The sequence below is a fragment of the Myotis daubentonii genome, chromosome 10 (genome assembly GCF_963259705.1).
Source record: "Myotis daubentonii chromosome 10, mMyoDau2.1, whole genome shotgun sequence".
NCBI classification, from domain to species: domain Eukaryota; kingdom Metazoa; phylum Chordata; class Mammalia; order Chiroptera; family Vespertilionidae; genus Myotis; species Myotis daubentonii.
In genome coordinates this window covers 82,409,749-82,428,375 of record NC_081849.1, presented here as the reverse complement: position 1 = coordinate 82,428,375, position 18,627 = coordinate 82,409,749, and the positions used below count along the sequence as shown (strand labels likewise).

The 18,627-nt window shown below is 42.0% G+C and overlaps 2 protein-coding genes across 3 annotated transcripts in view; one reads left to right on the top strand and one right to left on the bottom strand.

Moving 5' to 3' along the window:
• The window catches only part of IMMP2L (inner mitochondrial membrane peptidase subunit 2), a 477,803-nt gene that overhangs the window by 356,556 nt on the left and 102,620 nt on the right, over window positions 1–18,627 (top strand). The gene's annotated exons all lie outside the window — the stretch shown is intronic.
• Window positions 3,550–4,059, bottom strand: LOC132211190 (large ribosomal subunit protein uL15-like). Its single transcript, XM_059655870.1, has one exon. It carries the CDS (start codon window positions 4,041–4,043, stop codon window positions 3,597–3,599), a length of 447 nt encoding a protein of 148 aa, XP_059511853.1. The 5' UTR covers window positions 4,044–4,059; the 3' UTR covers window positions 3,550–3,596.

Sequence of the window (18,627 nt, the reverse complement as noted above, 5' to 3'; positions counted from 1 at the left end):
GTTACTTTGTCACTCATTAGGCTCAATTAGGTCACCGTGGCACTGAGGGACAAGGCGAGATGAATGCTACCTTAAAGCCATTGAGGAGGGTGGCTCCTGATTTCCCTGAACAGCCATGGAGGACGCGCTGGGCAGGAGTGAATCTGGGCTTCGGCTGTCAATCAGTGGAAACAAGGCTACACTGGGAAGTAATCCGTGGTCCACTGGGACAGCGCTCTCATTAACCAAGGCTCTGGGAAATCAGTTTCAGGCGATCTCGAAGGGATGGATGCTTAAATACATGCCCTCAAGTCACGGTGATGGGGAGTCATGTTCTAATTAAAAAATGAGATCTTGGAGTTGCAGCTTAGCTAAATTAGCAATGTATTGACAACACATTTCAGTTATTAACCGATCGTGAGCTGTGACCTAATATTTGTGGGAAAAGTTTATCTGATAGACTTTGCTTCCTGAAGAAGTCATGCTTAAATAGAGTAGACTTAGTGAAGTATTTTTCAGAAGTCCTATTATTAAAAGGGTAGAATGTCCCTTACAAGTTAAATCATAGGAAAGTTTGTTTTCAGGTAAAATCCATGATATCTAAGAGTTCACTTTTTGTGAGTCCACTTTCCAGTTTCCTTTCCTCATAAGAGTTTACCTCTGCTTGTTTCTTTTTTTGTGGGATACTGATGACACCTGATGAAAGCATTTTGTTTTCATCTAGAAAGGTAATTTACCGGGTAAGCAACCCTGTCAAATGCTTGATTTTAATTAATTCTCAAAACAGTGCTTTTCAGCAGGAAATTTCCTCTATTTCTCGTTAAGAGAGAAGTTTGCTCTAATAGTACAAGAATTACTTATTCTTGAAAAAAATCAAGAATCGTTCTTGTCATTGTTTATCACTAAAAGTTGATGGGTGACCCATAAATGACTCACCTTTATGTGTTCTTTTTCCTTATTTTATAGTCAAAGAACTGCTATTCAAAAGAGAGGTTTGCTGGTGGGGCATGTTAGCGCCTGGGGGCCTAGCCAGGGGCACGGTCACCATAGCAACTGCCCCAGGCTGGCTTCTTCCTGAGGAGATTTGACTTTCGGTGAAACTCTGATTGTTGACTGTGGCATGCAGTGGGGCGAGTTTCCAGCCTCTGCCTTGTTACACATAAGAGGAAGGTGTAGACAATGAGAGAAGCATGCCATCCGGGATTTAGAGGGCAGCCATACTGTTTGTTCGTGCTACACTTCAGAGCAAGATGGCAGCCTTATAGTCTACAGCGCCTGGCACATCCCACCGAGTCCCTAACTGGGGTGCCGCCCCCCAAGGCAGGAAGCTAAATTTGTGTGGTTTTCTTACTGCCTTAGTTTACAATAGTTATTTGTAGATTTTCCCCCAAGGAATCATTGAACTTGATTTTGGGTGTGTGTGTGTGGGGGGGGGTGGCGGGGGCAGGGGGCAATGTGTGTATGCTAAACCTTTTTTGTAAGAGCTTTTGGTTTATTGTCTTCCCCAGAGTTCAAGTGGAACAAGCTGTGAGGTAGACACTTCCCTGAAGCCCTTGCCACTGGAGGGTTCCAGCAAGTGGCCCTCCCTGCTCCCCAGAATTAAATGTACATGGTCCCCAAAATCTGTGATGTCTCCATGGGAACAGCTTTGGGTGGCACGGGCTCTATATATCCGCTGATTCTGCTCCTTCGAAGTTCCATCTGTGATTTCTTCTTTTTTTTTTTTTAAATTTATTGAGGTGACATTGGTCAACATGAACATATAAGTTTCAGGTGTGGGTTTCTATGTTACAAGATCTGTCTATTGCATCCTGTGCCCACCACCCAAAGTCAAATCTTGTCCATCTGTGACCTCTAAGATTGAAATCCTGATACCTGGATGGTTTAGGTCAGTGGTCGGCAAACTGCGGCTCGACAAGCTGCGGCTCGAGAGCCACATGCGGCTCTTTGGCCCCTTCAGTGTGGCTCTTCCACAAAATACTGGCTCTTCCACAAAATACCGACTTCTGCGCATGGGCCATGAAGTTTAATCGCACTGTACGTGCGTGCCCACACGTGGTATTTTGTGGAAGAGCCACACTGAAGGGGCCAAAGAGCCGCATGTGACTCGTGAGCCGCGGTTTGCCGACCACGGGTTTAGGTGAGTTCAGTATACCTTCGCCACAATTTTCTACCCCGGCCAGTGTCTGTCTCTCATGGATCATTTTGGTGATAGGGCAAATCAATTAAAAATTAATGACCAGTAATCCATCTGTGCTTTTACACATTCTACTGAAAGTAGGGAAATAAAAGTTACGTTTGAAAGGAAATACACCGCAGATAGGAGGTTGTGCAAAAGTCAACAGATGGACAGGGGTCATCCCGGGAAGGGCCTGAACTCATTTTGGCTTCATCAACACACCTTGTTTGTGGTCGGGGCGTTTAGTATGCGCTGTGGCTGCCGCTGTTGGAAGGGCCTGAGGTGTGACCTGGATGTTATTGTTGTTCACTCTAATCTGCTCAATTATCTCTTGGGATTTGCATGTGTCTCTGGGAATGATGAAGGACCGCCTTCGGTTGGCATATTGAGTAGTTGTAACGATTTGATAAAATGCTAATTGATAATAATGACAAGCTGAGTCGCTGCATCGATAAGAATTTATTTCATGGTTTTGTGAACCTTATTGGAGAGATTCTTTTTTAATGAAAAGAGGAGTGGCTGATGAAGGAAGATCCTAGGAAGAGGATATGTAACAGTAAGAATCCCTCCTATCACACATCTTAGATGGGAGGATTATGGTGGAAGTTACAGTTTTATAGTTTTATGCCTAAGAATAGCTATCAGAGGTGATAAACATTTCCTTCTCCTAATTCTAAGTCTAAATGCAAAGCACTCAGGACAGAAAGCCTTCACTTTCCTAAATATCATGCAGCGAATACAAGTTAGTAACTATTGGTAATCACTTCATCATCTGCGTCTTGAGACACTTAATTTTTACATTCTCTTGGGCTACATTATCAAACTTTTCAGAACAACAACGAATGGAAAAGGAGAGAAATGCCTGAGGGAGAGAGTCCCACATAGAGCACTAGAATATTCCCTCGGCTTGAGGTCAGAGGTCAGACAGATGGTCATAAGCGCAGTGGGAGGAGTGAGTTAGCACATTGCAAGGAAGGGTTGACTATTATTTAAAGAGCAACAAAAAGGTCAGCCTCACTCCAGGAGCCACCTAATACTAGTACTTGCCATGTTTCCTTGCTGTCTACGTCTGATATGATTTTATTTATTCTTAAAGCTGTTCCTTTTGCTCATAAATTTTTATTTCTTTCTTTCTTTTTTTTTTTGTGAGTATACAATGCAAACAGACCTTTCAACTATTTAATACTTATACACACACGTTAGCAACAGGTATCGTTCTCACTTTATAAATGAAAAGTTCAAGTCAGGATCGGTCCAAAGGCTTCTTTCTTCCTCAGGGAAGTTTGCAGAAGACCCCAGGCCTTGATACCCTAACTCATAGAACCTGTTAGGGAGGCTTTGGAAGTACAGGTAGGGAAGTAGCGATGCCAAAGGACCTACACTCAGACCAGAAAACAAAAGTACTTGGACATTTTAATGAACTCCCCTCCATGTAGCTTCAGGCTACCAGGATACAGGCCCCACCAACACCCTTTATCTCCTCCTCGGCTCTTCTGCTGAAGAACTTGGCCTTCACAATGACAGGCTGCTTTGGGAGCTTTCCCTTCCCCAGAACTTTGTAGTAGCCCGATCGCACCACATCAATGATGGGAGCAACTCCAGTCTTGCTTTTGGCAGCATTCACCCGTGTCTGCTCACTGACCAGGGTCCACAGTTTATCAAGGTTGACAGTTGGGCAGAAGCTCTGGTTCCTCTTCAAGTGGTAATGCCTCATACCAACTTTCCCAAAGTTACCTGGGTGATATTTGTCGAAGTTGATCCTGTGATGATGCAGGCCGCCAGCATTCCCGCGGCCCCCCAGGTGCTTCCTGTGCTTGCCGATGCGGCTGTGGCCGTGGCTCACGTGGCCCCGAAGTTTGCGGGTCTTCCTCAGTCTGGATGGCATGTTGGCGGCCGAGTTGCAAGAGATGTTTCTTGTTATTTCTTAGTGATTTAAAAATTTTCTTTCACTAGACAACTGTTCTCTTCTGTCGTTTATTTTTTTAAATATGCGATCTGTTAGCATGGTTCAGAAGTGTTGGACGATGCAGTAGGATGAGTGCTGCCCTCCACTTTGCTCTCCGTCTTCCTCTCCCCTTCTTCCAGAGACACATTTAAGTGCAGATGCAAGTAAAGAAGTATTAATTTACAGTTCCCTCTTCCCTTTTCTCTCGTATTGTTCAGTTGAAGAGAATGGACTGGAATCAGACTGACTTGGGTCTGAATTCTAGTTCTCAGTTTCTTCCTCTACAATATGAACTAATAATGTTACCTTCGTGGGGTTCTTTGAAAGGTTAAATGACAAAAAGACTATGAAAGCTTGATTGCTGCCCAAGGATTACAAGAGAGGCGCCCTAGTCCGGCCGGTGGTGCTCAGTGGTTGAGCATTGACCCACGAACCACCAGGTCACCAATTTGATTCCGGGTTGGGGCATATGCCCGGGTTGCGGGCTTGATCCCCAGTCAGAAGTGTGCAGGAGGCAGCTGACCTATGTTTCTCTTTCATCAATGTTTCTATCTCTCTATGCCATTCCCTTCCTCTCTCTCTAAAGATCAATAAATACATTTTTTTTTTAAAAAAGGAGAGACACCCTCTGCTCTAAAAACTTCACTTCACCCACCAGTATCACCATAGTCACTGCTTCGTCCTATAGCTGGTGTGTGACCAAACCTTAGGACAGATGGACTGATTTCTAATTCTGATTTTAATTGTTTCTTACAGTTGATTGACTTGTACCAACATATCCTTAAAGGCAGTAGAGTGCTAGAGACATTGCATATGATGTTAGCCTTTTAACAAACTTTTTTTTTTTTAGGTGACGGAACTTCAGAAGCACTGGCCATGTCAAACCATTAACCTCAGGTTAACAAATGCCTTACGAGTGTTTTTCATTCATTACTCAGCCTATATGTTAGGACTCCTTTAGGAGACGGGAGGACTTTCACTACTAAAGAGCCCTCAGCGTATTATTAAACTTTTACCCTTTTCTAAATCCTATGCAGAGAGACGCTTTCTTCTCACACATCATCTTTCATTGATGCAAACGTGCTTTGTGGCGTTTTGAGGAAGGTGACCCTCAGCTGTGCTTTTATTTGCTAACCCACTGGGTACAGGGTTGTCCTTGGCCCTTCAGTGTTCACTGAATCTCGCTGGCGTATCTTAAGCTAAAGGGCAGAGTATATGTGTAGCCTCTCACCTGCTGTCCAGTACCCAGTGGTTATTCATCCCTCAGGACCTTCCTGGCCAGAAGTGAGACATCTCCTCTTCTTCTCTGACTGTGAGGAAGACTAGACGTGTCCTCACAACCTTCTGCCAGACTTCGGAGTTTCTTTGACAACAGAGCAGCTTTCAAACGGTACAGTGCCCACAGTTCTTTCTGACTCTTCCTCTCTTATAGGACTTTACTGTGAAATGTGAATGTCCAAAATGCCCCCTGCCACTCCCCACTCACTGTCTCTCTAGCCATGCCTGTCCTCCCGTCTGTGCTGCACACTGGGACACGTCGTGACTGAATGGAAGCAGGTGACAGGTTCTCGTGGTGTGGCTTGGGAAGGACCTGGCTTTGATGTCCGGTACATTGGGGCCGTAGCAGAGGTGCCCACCTCAACCTTAGAGGAGTTGTAGGCCTCCATCATCAACCCAGGAGCAAATAGCAGCCTCTTCCCAGAAAGTCTCTGGCTTTCTACTCCTACTCAGCCTTTGTGTTTGTTTTCTCATTTCTCCATGACATTGAAAAACCCCAACTACTGAGTTGTATGAAAGAAAGCTAAGAGTTTCACTTCACAAAAAAGGGTCCCATGATCTCGTTCCCATGAGGTGAACAATCTGAACATTTGAATGTGCCTCCTTGTAGAATTGGTAATCCTCATAGACGTATATACGCATGTGCCTCTATGTATTTTATTGTTTTTAAAGCCAAATCCATCATGAACATCATACCTGAACTCTCGCCCATTATTTGTAATCAGTGCCCAGCGGGCAACAGGTGAACTCTGCGTTATCGTTTCCTAGCCATTTTGTTCTTGTTGGACACGCCCGTTGCTTATCGGTGTTCGGCCGTTGGAGGTGCTGTGCTGAGATCACGCTCCTGCTCTGTCCTGTGCTGTTTGCATGGCCTCTGCGGGGCGGACCATCACGTTTTCTGAGCCAAAGCATTCACGCATTTGGAGATGTAATAGGGGCAGCCAAGCTGCCTGTTTAAGGAAGCAGGAGGGATGAACGACTCAGCCCTCTTTCATTTACCACGTGCTTGCGAGTTTTTGCCTTTGGTTTGATTTTTTAAAAAAATATATTTGTTTCTTCCTTTGCATTTTAATGGGATACTGGAAAGGAGTGTACTGGTCAAGGGGTCAAGGCTATACCTACACTTTGGGAAGCGGGTGCCCAGCCCACTGCTTTAATATTGCTTGTACCACCAGGAACCCTTCTTCCAGGAACCCTTCTACCTCCAGTGGAGAAAGTTCTCGATGCACTTCCTGCGATTTCAGTAGAGGAAATTATTTTGATACATATTTACAGCTCCACCCCTCGCCTGAAGTAAATACACGCACTTGCCGGTAACTCTTGAATAGAAATTGAAGGATGAGACAGGCGGAAGCAGATAGCAGTCAGAGTTGTCTCTTTCTTCCCTGATAAGTGTGGGTAGAACTAGAGAAAATATTTTGCTTGTGTTGCCAGAGCAGAGAATCGGGATGTTGTTGTCAGGACGGGAGGTGAACGCATGAGTCCCGCTCAATGGTAGACATTGCACACGCCACCTCCAGAGAAGGCTGCAAACTCCTTTCAGCCCCTTGAAGCCTCAGCATTTGCACGTGCGAATCCCTTTGTTTGTCCAGCTCCTGATGTGCTGTTTGAACGGGGACAAGTGATTTATTCCTGTTCTTCTGTTTTCAAGTCCACGAAGATAGAATAATTTCCACATAATTGGAACCAGAGCGTGGCTGCTGAAGTAGAGTTGGCCGAGTGCTTAAGAAACCCTCAAGGGAGAGATGGTGTTGGCATAAATTAATGCCTTTCCATTTGCATTTTGTAATGTGCTTTTAATTTTACTCTTAAAGCGGAATTTGAAGTGATGCATTTTTATAACTTCTGTCTTTTAGATTTCAACTGCTTAGCATACAAGATGGCATAGGTAAACATTGATGAGAAAGCATGACACCCCTGGTTGAGTAATTTCCTTTTCTGTGGCGGTGTGTATATTCTAATTTTAATTACTAATCACTCACATTTATGAGTGGTCTTCAATAGTAAAAGCTATTAAAATATGTGGAACTGTAGATGTTTTATTTGAGGTGTGTCTTGAATAAGTGTTTGGGTCTCTTCTACTGCTGGATTCTGAAGAGTTACAATATCAGCATACATCTTAAGTATCAATACTGCCCAATCCCAGGGAAGATTCCATGCAGAAATGCCCAAAACCTCAAAGCCTTTTACGTTTCAACAGAAGGAGCATTGTGATTTTCCCACTCGACCCCGTGGGCAGGGTTTTCTCAGCAGAGTGGACACTAAGTCATTTACCCAGCAAGTTCCTATCACAGGAAAGATGTTCAAAGAATTCTCCCACAGCCTTCTCATGCCCGGGCCTTCACACAGCGCCTGCGTGGGTTAGTGATCCAAAACGGTAAATAATTTGGAAGAGAGAGAAGTTTGATGGCTTAACAAGGAAGGGGCCAGGTTGCCCTGGACGCTGAGGTGGCTGGATACAGAGCTAGTGCTTGTAAAGATACGGCTTTTTCGCCTTTAATAGCTGGTTTTGTGGATTTCCTAGAAATACCTGCTTTGACTTTCTTACTACTTTCCTGAGTTTACCAATAACCGAAAGGGCATGTAAGACTGGAGTGTAGCTGTGTAGAAAAAAGCATCCTGTAGAAGGAGACTTGACTTGGGGCGGTGAACACACAATACACTATACAGAGGATGTATTGTAGAGCTGTACATCTGAAACCTATATAATTTTATTAACCAATGTCACCCCAAAATTCAGTTATTTAAAAGACGTAGGATGGGGCAAAAGTGAAAAAAGAATAAAGCATCCACAGTAAAGGCCTTCGTTCCTTCTTCTCATCCATGGGCCACACCCGGGCAGGCAGCAAGCACTACCTTGTTCTATCGCATGTGTGGGTCTTGATCTTGACCTCTCCCTGTCCACCCTGGGGGTGTATGAGCCGCACCTACTACAATATGCACGCGTGAATCCCTTTGTGGGTACAGCTCCTGATGGACTGTCTGAACAGTCAGGCGTAGCCCTACCCACTCCCACTCCCAACCCCTCTCTCTCACTGTTGTCCTGGTTCCTTCCCAAATGCAAATCTGATCGCTCTTCATTAAAACCTTTAAATGGCTCATAACAACAACAACAAATCAATACAGAGGTTTTATTACATGCCAGGCCTGTTCAAAGGACTTTACATACGTTAAGTCATGATTATGGCTTAGTAATAAAGCTGACAGTATTGTTATAAAGTTGGCTTTATAATAATAAAGGTGACATTAATTGAGCCTTTTGACCAGACACTGTTCTACACACATATTTTACAATGTTAACTCATCCCAAAAAACACCCCATGAATAAGGAATTTTTATTTTTCTCTTGTGGGGACTGAATCACTAAAGGTTGAGTAAGTGGGCCAAGGTCAAGTCTAGTAAGTGAGGCTGCAGCTTTCAAACCCAGGCACATTGGCTCCAGGCTCCCTGTTCTGAGTCCCCCTCAGACTGCCCCTTCCCTTGAGCGCCTGATGTCAGAGCCCAGCTCAGCGCTCATCCCGATCCTGGGTCCAATCTCAGGTTCCAGTAGCATGGCTCTCCTGGCTCACCATTCTGCCACACCGAGCAAAACAGGCGCTCTCGAACACGGGTCCTTCTCCTTGACGAGCTGGAGTCACTCACACTCTCCGTTCCTCCGCAAAACATCTGTCTGAGGCCTGTGACCTAGAGCACCCACTCACTCAAGGTTGTGTTCTGCGGATTCTACTTACTTTTATTCCCCCGGCCAAAGTGCATGCCTGAAAAAATCAGCTGTGGTTATTCCCACACACGGGTGGGCTCGTTGTACCTCTGATCGTACACATCTAATTTAACTGAATATTATATAGATCGGTGGAGCGTGAGTAAGAGAAACAGTCAACTGTTTTGAAAACTAGCATGTAACGAGGTTTTCCTTTTAAAGGGCTGTCAAATGTGGTGAGACAACTGTGAAAGCCTGGGAAGAGCCGTAAGAGCCTAGAAGGATTCTGTATCCTGTTTTGTCACGAACATCTTTACATTTTCACTCCAATGGGAAGAGACTAACACTGGGGATTATAAACAGTGTGGTGTGTGTGTGGTGTAGACAGGACTCTCAGAACTTCAGTTCCTGGATTTATACCCAAAGGGAATGGCTTTAAATCTCAGAAGAGCAGTGAATTAATGGTGCATTATGTTTTATCATATAGCAATATGATTAAGAAATGAATGGTGATCTTTTTGGTATAATTCCATGCCATGCCAACTTAAAAAGAAATTAATGGTGATCTGGATTGTGTGGGATGAGAGGATTTCTAATCTCTTTGATATTTGGTGCCGTATAGCTCATCACGTCAATAACTAGCCAGACCTCAGTTCCAGGGTTCTTCTGATTTTAACCCATGAGGTGCTTTCTGGTCTCTCGTTTTCTACCTTTGAACTTGCTTTCCTTTTGCCTGAAATGCCTTTTCCTAATCTTCTTTTTACCAACTTCAATTCATCTTCTAGTGTTAGATATCACCCACTATGCAATGTCCCCCAGACCTCCCAAGACTGTCCACCTGTTCCTCTAGATGTCTGTTAGAAACAACTGCACCGAGAAAAAACTGGAATTAGAAGTTTAGAGGAAATGATGAGTGTATCTACTCCTCCTTTTCACATTTGATTTGCTAGCATGAGGAAGATGCTAAAGGACAGTCTTTTCAAGTATAATTATAAGGATAAGTCATAAACTTCTCTACTCCGAGCATCCTATCCAGAATAAGTCTATAGGACAATCGCACACTTGACCATGACCTGAAGACTCTCGTAGTGCCTAGGCTAGAACCCATAGGACAAGGGGACCACACAGAATTTTGACTTGGGAATGATCAGCTCCAAAAATGTGGTTTTGTTTTTTTGTTTTTTAGGGATTGTGGTGAAACTGATCATTTGTAGGAGAGAAAGTGGTTAGTAATATATGCAACCGCAAGGCAGGTCACTGAATTTAAACACAACCGAGACGGTAGACAGCCAAGTAGGTGTAGGTGGACGCCGAGGTTTCCATGGCAAGCCTATTTTCATCTAATCAAGGAGGTAATTTGTAATCCTGAAGAGAATGTAATTATGAGCATTTATGTTCTAAGTGGGATGGTTTTTGATGAGTGAAACAGGAGTGCTTTTATTAGAATGAGATAGATATCCAATCAGAAGGCACAGAGATTATGCTAATTGCGTGGTTCTGGTGCTTAAACGGGAACACGTTGTTCTCCTGGACTCACGTTCACTGCCAAGTAGCCCCGTAACCAAGATGTGCTGGCGCCGAAAAGCCAAACCACTATCAGGCGTCGCTTCCCTGGGGGTGCTTCTGTAGCGAGCCCCCCAAACAGAGGGGTGCGCCGAATATGGATCGGCCTCAAAAAGAAGCATCAGCCCCAAGTGAAGTGGCCACATTAAAAGCGACTTTCTGTGCTTTGTACCTGAATTGAACCTCACCTGAATTTTCTCCTCCATAATAGAAAAGCCAGAGAGAATTGCTGGAGGCTCAGGTCACTGAGAGCAAATATTCAAAGACAGTCATGAAATAACGCATCCCAGGAAGCCTCAAGTCAACTTTATGTTTACAGCAAGGGGACCTGGCTCCAGGCAGTCTGACCATAGCCTCCTTCATGCCTTGTAGCCCAGAGCAGTCAGAGGCAGGGGCCCTGCCCCCGTGGCGTTGTCCTGTGGGGAGGGAAGGGAAACCCCACTTACGACTTTGAAGCCTTCACTCACCTTTTACATTAGGATGCTGTTATCCTAGACATTCTCATATGGGTTACAGACCGGGTCCTGAACACTGAAGCAATTGGGCTTGAATTAGCAAGATCCCTTGTTGGTTATGACATAAAACCTATTTTATTCATATCGACACTTTATGAAGAATAACCCAGAGTTGCCAATGTGCAGTCTAGTCTGGTAGCTCTTAAGAAAGCATATTCTCTCTCTGTAGTGCTATTTGAATGAAACCGTTAAAGACATAATAAGGAATATTCGGCTGGCAAACTGATTGATGAGTAAACTAATCCCTGCTGACATTAAATAGGCGATTCCACTATTTTGCAGTAGTGATCATGTAAAACGCAGGATTTCAGTGCACATTTAACAAAGTCTAATTGGTTCTTGTGATGTAGTTCTATATAGAAATGTTATTGGTAGGTAATTAAAACTTTAAAAATGGCAATTAAAAATATGAAATGAAAAGTTATGTTCAAAAGAGCCTGCATCATGCTACACTTGGAAGATCAAAGAGTTTTATAGCCATTGTAGGTGATAATGAGTAGTTAATAGAGAAACAAATGCTCAAAAAAAGAAAATTGCAGGCTTTCATAAAGAACAAAAGAAGAGAAGGCAGTCAGTTCATATGCCTTGATGAAAGTTGTCTTTGTGTCCTAGAAGGCCTAAAAACATTAAATCATACAAAGGCAGGTTTCCAGAACATTCTACCCAAAGGAGGATAACGAGTTTAATTCTGACGACCAGGCAGGATGGTGCCTTAAATTTTGTCATTACAATGGATCCAGGAAAACACTGATTTTTTAGGGGGAGAGTGAATTATGTCAGGAAGGACCCAACAGCCTGGGACCATCAGCAGGCACCCCCACTCTTCCGACTTCCTCTCTTAATTTCAATCACAGATGGGGAGCAGTGTCTTGCCAAGTTGAGAATATGTTTTGTTGTTGTTCTCTTTATTTGACTTTATGTTCTTGTTGTTGTTGTTTTTGTGTGTGTTTTTTTTTGTTTGTTTTTGCATTACCTTTGAAGGAGAATGAATAGACCACCCCAAAATATTTCACTGGGCATAAGGATTGTTTTGACTTAGAGGGACTGGAAAGACAGGAGATGAAGTTTTCATGTGAAAGACATCCTCTCTATTCTAGAAACAAAGTAATATTCTTGTCACCAAGAACACGAAGTTGAGACCAAGAATATTCTATACAAGCAGACCTGCTAAAGTGATTCTTATCTTCCTTTAGCCTCCCCACAGGATATTCAGTTACTAGTACTCCTCCGTAATTGCTTCAGTTTGTTCAACCTACTGTACAGCATGTAGGTTCTGCCTTGTCTTTGGGTCTTTCTTTTTTTTGGGGGGGGGGGAAGGGGTCCTTCATTTCTGATGAGGACTCTCATGTCACATAAAACTTATATAAATTTATATACATTAAGTCCTCACTTATCATCGTGGATGGATTCTAAAACTTAAAGCAAGCTAATGGATGACAAAATCAATTTTACCATGGGCTAATTGATATAAGCCAGTGTTAAGTTTCTAGGGCATCTCATTAATTTTTATAAAAAACAGTGTGAATTAAAAATTGTTTAAGGACCTGCTGTACTTTTTTCTCTGGTTGATCTGTGTCATGTCCATTTATTTCTCAGGCCCAGATGGAAACCTTTCAAGGGTAGAAGTGAAAGTTCGCCTCTCCCACACCTTCCCGGTCTGTGGAATACATACTAGACTTTTTTGGAGATCTGTGTGTGAGGACATTTCAGTAGCGTAACTTAAACAGAAATGATTGTTAATGAGCATCCTCCTGGAACCAACATTTAACAAATTCTATGATCAGTACAGTTCCCTGAACCACCAAATGTAAACCAAGGGAAAGGTACACAATTCTGCAACTCATTCATTAAAAAAGCCAGTATTTAAAATAATAACAAAAGAATCTGGAAGCTACATGTATAGATCAGGATTGAGGAAAGTCTTTTTAAGCAATGCCAAAGATGAAAAGAAAATCATAAGAGAAAAAAATCAATAATAATGTCTTTAGAATGAAATAATTTAAATATATTCATTTTTTCTGTACAGTTATCATGACTGGATGTCTTCATTACAGAGTGACTCATAAACTATGTTCCTTAATTTATGGTTACATGTCTCAAGGAAATCATGCACTAAGGAGAAAGACATATTTTTTTCTGTAAGGGAAATGGGATTTGAATTCCATGCTACCTTCTTTACCTGTTCTTCATAACTTAACTCTTTATAATGCCTTTCCTGACTCTCCCAGTCTAAATTAGTACCATCCTTAGGACACCTATGCAGTTAGCAAAATGCGACACTATTCATTATTTATTCCTCCATTCACCCATTATTTCCTTGCAGATACTTCCAACTTGTTAAATTTTGCCTATAGTAGTCTAGACTGCCGTATATATTGTATAGACCACTGTGTTGCTGATGTTTTGAATCATGGTATAAACTACAATCTGGGTGGAAGGGACGGCATCTTACTCTTTCCTGTGCTCTCACCCACACCATTTATACTGTTTCATAGAGTAGTCATTCAATAGCTGTTTAATTATATCAAGAAAGAAATACCAGCATTTCTACTGTCACAGAATTCATCAGCTTTTCCTCACTCACTAAGCATGACCCACAAGATAACAGCATAAACTGCCACCCACTGCTGGGATACTCAGCAGATCAAGTCCATGTTATATACATGCCTGATCCAGCATGGATGGAACCCAATGATTGCTAAATGTCCTCTTTCTCAAATTCTCGCTATCATTGCAGTGACTTTCATGGGCAGCCGAAGGTATTTTTCATATGTATGTTTAACAGCATAAAACATTCTATATGTTCAGGAGTATTGTCACATTTAAAAAACATTCTATATGTTCAGGAGTATTGTCACATTTAAGCTCCTATTGTATAATTGTATTTTAGGAAAAGAAATACATCAGGAATATGCATCCCTTAAAAACAGAGCTGTACTAAGAGCATTCATATTAATTTTATAAAATTAATTCTGAACTTTATTGTGAACATGTATAAATCTAACATTCAATTTAAATGAGCTAAATAGATTTGCTCTGATCACCTAGCAACAGCATGCGGTCTATTTAAAAAATGACATTTCATTCTTTTCCTAGTGAAAAGATGTTAAGACCTATTCTTTGGAAATGCAAGTAGTCCTGATCCTGGCACAATGAGCGGAAACTCTGGGATCTGGTTTCTCTCGTCGGTGCCCTTCCTCCAGCTCACTCAGAGGCTTCACCTACATGCTTTCGCCTCTGTGTTTTCTGTGCAAAGACGAATCATATTCTTTTCAACTGGGATCCTGAGAAACAACTACTTGTAGGTAGCTATGGGTGATTCAACTTCCTAGAAATTGTTACTACATTTGTTTGGATTCACCATCTATTAATTGCATACATTTTATTTTTAACTCAATACAAGGTACAAGGAAAGAAGTATTGAGTCTTCCTACTTCAGCATTTAGTTACTAAGCAGACATACAATTGGCAGCGTTGAGAGTCAGGAGAGAGAATGAGTATATTGAGCAGCAAAAACTCTTACCATGTTGTGATAACAAAGAGTTGGAGTTTTTACAATGCTGACTCTGACCATGCGTTCTATGAAACAAAATTTAGGTCACTTCCCTGCTTTAAATCCTTCTATAGGATAAAATAGCCATCGATTGTGTTTCACGGTCAGGTCCTGGAAAACTTCGATCTCATTTCAGAGACCTGCTCTCATTTTGTCTGGTATTAATATAACTGTTAATTCCCTGTTTAGTTGTGTTATTGTTCTTATCAAATTCTCTGTGTCCTTTTGTTTATGTATCTTTCTTATAAGCAGCATAAAGCTAGAATTTCCCCCCAATTGGAGAATTTTTTTTCTCTTATCTAGATTAGTCCATTTACTTTTATTATGATTACTGGTATATTTCAATGTCATCTTACTTTGTACTTTCTATTGATCCCGCTTTACCCTTTTTATGTTTTTTTTATTATTATTTTGTGTTAACTGAGATTTTTAAATTTTCTACTGGCTAGAACATTATAGATTACATTTCTACTACTCTTAAAATGGTTTCAGTGCATACTGAACAAAGTAAAGATATTAAATATCTCCACTCTTCATTAGAAAAGTTCAAAAACCATAGAGAAAATATTTTCAATCACTTCCCTTCTTCCTATGTGTTATTGGTATAAGTACTCACATGGTGGGTGGTAGGGAAGAGGTGGGGAGAGAAAACACAAGCTAGCTCTTCTCTGGTCCCTTCTTATAAGGGCACTAATCTCATCATGAGGGCCTCACCCTTAGGACTTGGCTGTACCTCATTCTCTCCCAAATCCTCATCTCTAAATAACAATACTGGGGTTCAGGCTTCAACATACATTTTCAGGAGACATAACTCAGTCATAGTTCAAGGTAATTCAATTAAAAAAGTATCATTGTTTCAAAAAATAGTGCTGGAAAATTGGATAACCATGTGCAAAAAGAAAGAGAGAAAGCAGGAAACTTGAACTTTACCATATTAACAAAAATTCTAAAACTATAAAAGTAGAAGAAAAAATAGGAGAAAATCTTTGTGACTTCTGATTAGGCAAGATTTTTTTATGGCATAAAAATCATGCTCCACAAAAGAAAAGAATTGGCTAAACTTCATCAAAATTAAAATATTTGTTAGAAGAAAATATTTGCAAAGACATGTATTTGATAAGAGGTCTTTCCAGAGTAAGTAAAAAAACCATACAACTCAATAAGAAGACAAACCACCACATTTAATTAAAAAAAAACCCCACAACTTTAGCAGGTAGTTCACCAAAGAAGAAAGCAACTCACAGAAATTTTTTTAAAATATATTTTATTGATTTTTTACAGAGAAGAAGGGAAAGAGATAGAGAGTTAGAAACATCGATGAGAGAGAAACATCAATCAGCTACCTCCTGCACATCTCCCACTGGGGATGTGCCCACAACCCAGGTACATGCCCTTGACTAGAATCGAACCCGGGACCCTTCAGTCCGCAGGCCGACGCTCTATCCATCTAGCCAAACCGGCTTTGGCAACTCACAGAAATTTTATCAAAACATTAGTCGTTAAGGAAAGGTATACCCCTGAATGGCTAAGGTTGGAAAGAATGTTCATTATCAAGTGTAAGTGAGACTCCTACATTGCCGGTACCATTGCTTTGGAAAACAGTTTGACAGTTTGTTAGAAGGTTAAACATTCAGTTACTATATGATGCAGCCATATCACGTGTAGATAGTCACCCGAGAGAAATGAAGACGTGTCCACACAAATCCTTATACGCAGATGTACCTAATGGACAGTAGCCCCGAAGTGGAAACAACCGAAGTGTCCATGAATTTTTAATTGAAAAACTAATTGTAGGATATCGATACCATAGTATCGATACCATAGTATACTATTAAGAAAAAAATGGTAACAAATTGTTGATACATGCCACAGCATGGATTGATCTCAGGCCTTAGACTAAGTTAAAGAAGCCGGCAGTGAAAGAGTTCCTATGGGATGAGTCCATCTATGGGGAAGGCGAGCAAAGGGGCAGAGAGTGGCGCAGCCATGGTTACCGGAGCCAAGGTTGGAGGCGAGGGTGCAAGGACACTTTTGTGATTATTCAAGTGTTTTACATCTTGATCTAATGGTTATGTGATTGTACAGATGTTTAAAACTCACTGAATTGTATACAGTAGGCCCTTGGGTTACCTGGGAGATCCGTTCCTACGGCGACATAATGCAATTTTTCACTGTAAGCCGGAACCCACCTCCATTAGCACCTACGTCACTCAGATGGAGCACACACACAGCAGTAATGAAGCGAAACAGTAAAACAATTTAAAAGAAAGATAACAATTCCTGACCTTTACTTGTGGTAAAGAAATAATAAAAAACATAAAGCACATATGTACACATGTGGAAATGACAGAACTTTTTTAAAAATACCGTAAATGGGAGATGGGATGTAACCACGAAACGACGGAGTCCGACGTAACCCGGGGACTGCCTGTACTTTAAATGGCTGGATTACACTGCCTGTGCATTGTACCTTAGCCAGGGAACTCTGCTTCGAATTTCTTTATTTCTTTGATGGTAACATAGGTGTGTTTTTCCCTGGCAGCGTCTCAGAGATTTTTGGGGGAGGGAGTCCTTAGTGTCCTGCACTTTCATCAGTGTCCCCAGCTGTGGTTTCTCTTTATTTTCTCCTGGTTCGCTTTTGTTGTAGACTCTGAATTCCTGCTCTCGGCAATTCTGAAAAGCCCTCTACCCCTGTCGTCCTTGTTTCAAATATTGCCTCTTCCTTGTTTCTTTTTACCCCCTTCCTTTGGGACTGTGGTTCTCCATGTCTAGCACTGTTCGCCGTGTCTCTCTAGCAGCTCATATATAGTTTCCACTTCTTCATCTCTCTGTGCTATGTACTAAGTACATTTTTAGATACATATTCCGGTTCGTTACTTCTTCCTTTAGCTTACACTAATCTGGTTTTTGTCCACCTATTGGGTTCTTTTTCAAATGTCTGCACTTTAAAAATAGGGTAGTGTTCCTTGTGCATCTTTTTAATTCTCTTTCTTAATTGTACAAATATTCGATCGTGTATAATTGACATTCTGTGTTGTGCACACTCACTGTTGAAGGCCTGGGGTCTGACCTGCTCTTTGCTGTTAGTTCTGACTCACTAACACTGGTTATGTGCTTGTGAGTTCTGTTAGTTTGAATCCTGAGTTCCTATTGGCTGGGACTTGCTATAGAAAACCTGGAAACTGAGCGGGCGTGTTATTCCCCAAGAGTTATATTTTCTCCTCCCGGCCTCCTGGGGCCAATTCAAGTTAATTCCAAAGAATAGGTCTTAACATCTTTTCCCTAGGTCACATAGGTGTGAGTCTGAGCCCCGATCTCACCTGACAGGAGGGTGTGGGTTTTCAAGGAAGATTTTTCCTGTGCCGATGCCAAGCCTGGATAGTCAGTGCTCACTCGTTTCCCTTTGCTGATGGCAAATCCCTTTTTCTTGTTCAGTCTGTCAGTGATGGGAAGAGAGATCTCCTCCTAACTTCTGATCTTCCTGAATCCAGAACCCTGGGCTGCAGGTCTCTTCAGGACCCAGGGGTCCAAGTTGGGAGCAGTGAACAACCTCAGGGCAGCCTCTCCCTGGGACAATGAGAAAAATCAATGAAATGGTTTGAATAATAAAGGAATGAAATATTCCAATCAATCATGATTTAGTAATACTAATTACTTAAGAATGTGTGTGTGTGTGTGTGTGTGTGTGTGTGTGTGTGCCTGGCTAGTGTGGCTCAGTAGTTGAGCATTGACCTATGAACCAAGAGGTCACAGTTCAATTCCAGTCAGGGCACATGCCCAGGTTGCAGGCTTAATCCCCAGTGGGGAGTGTGCAGGAGGCAGAAGATCAAGGATCCTCTCTCATTATTGACTAGAGGCCTGGAGTATAAAATTCATACACTTGGGGAGTCCCTCAGCATGGCCTGAGCCCTCTTG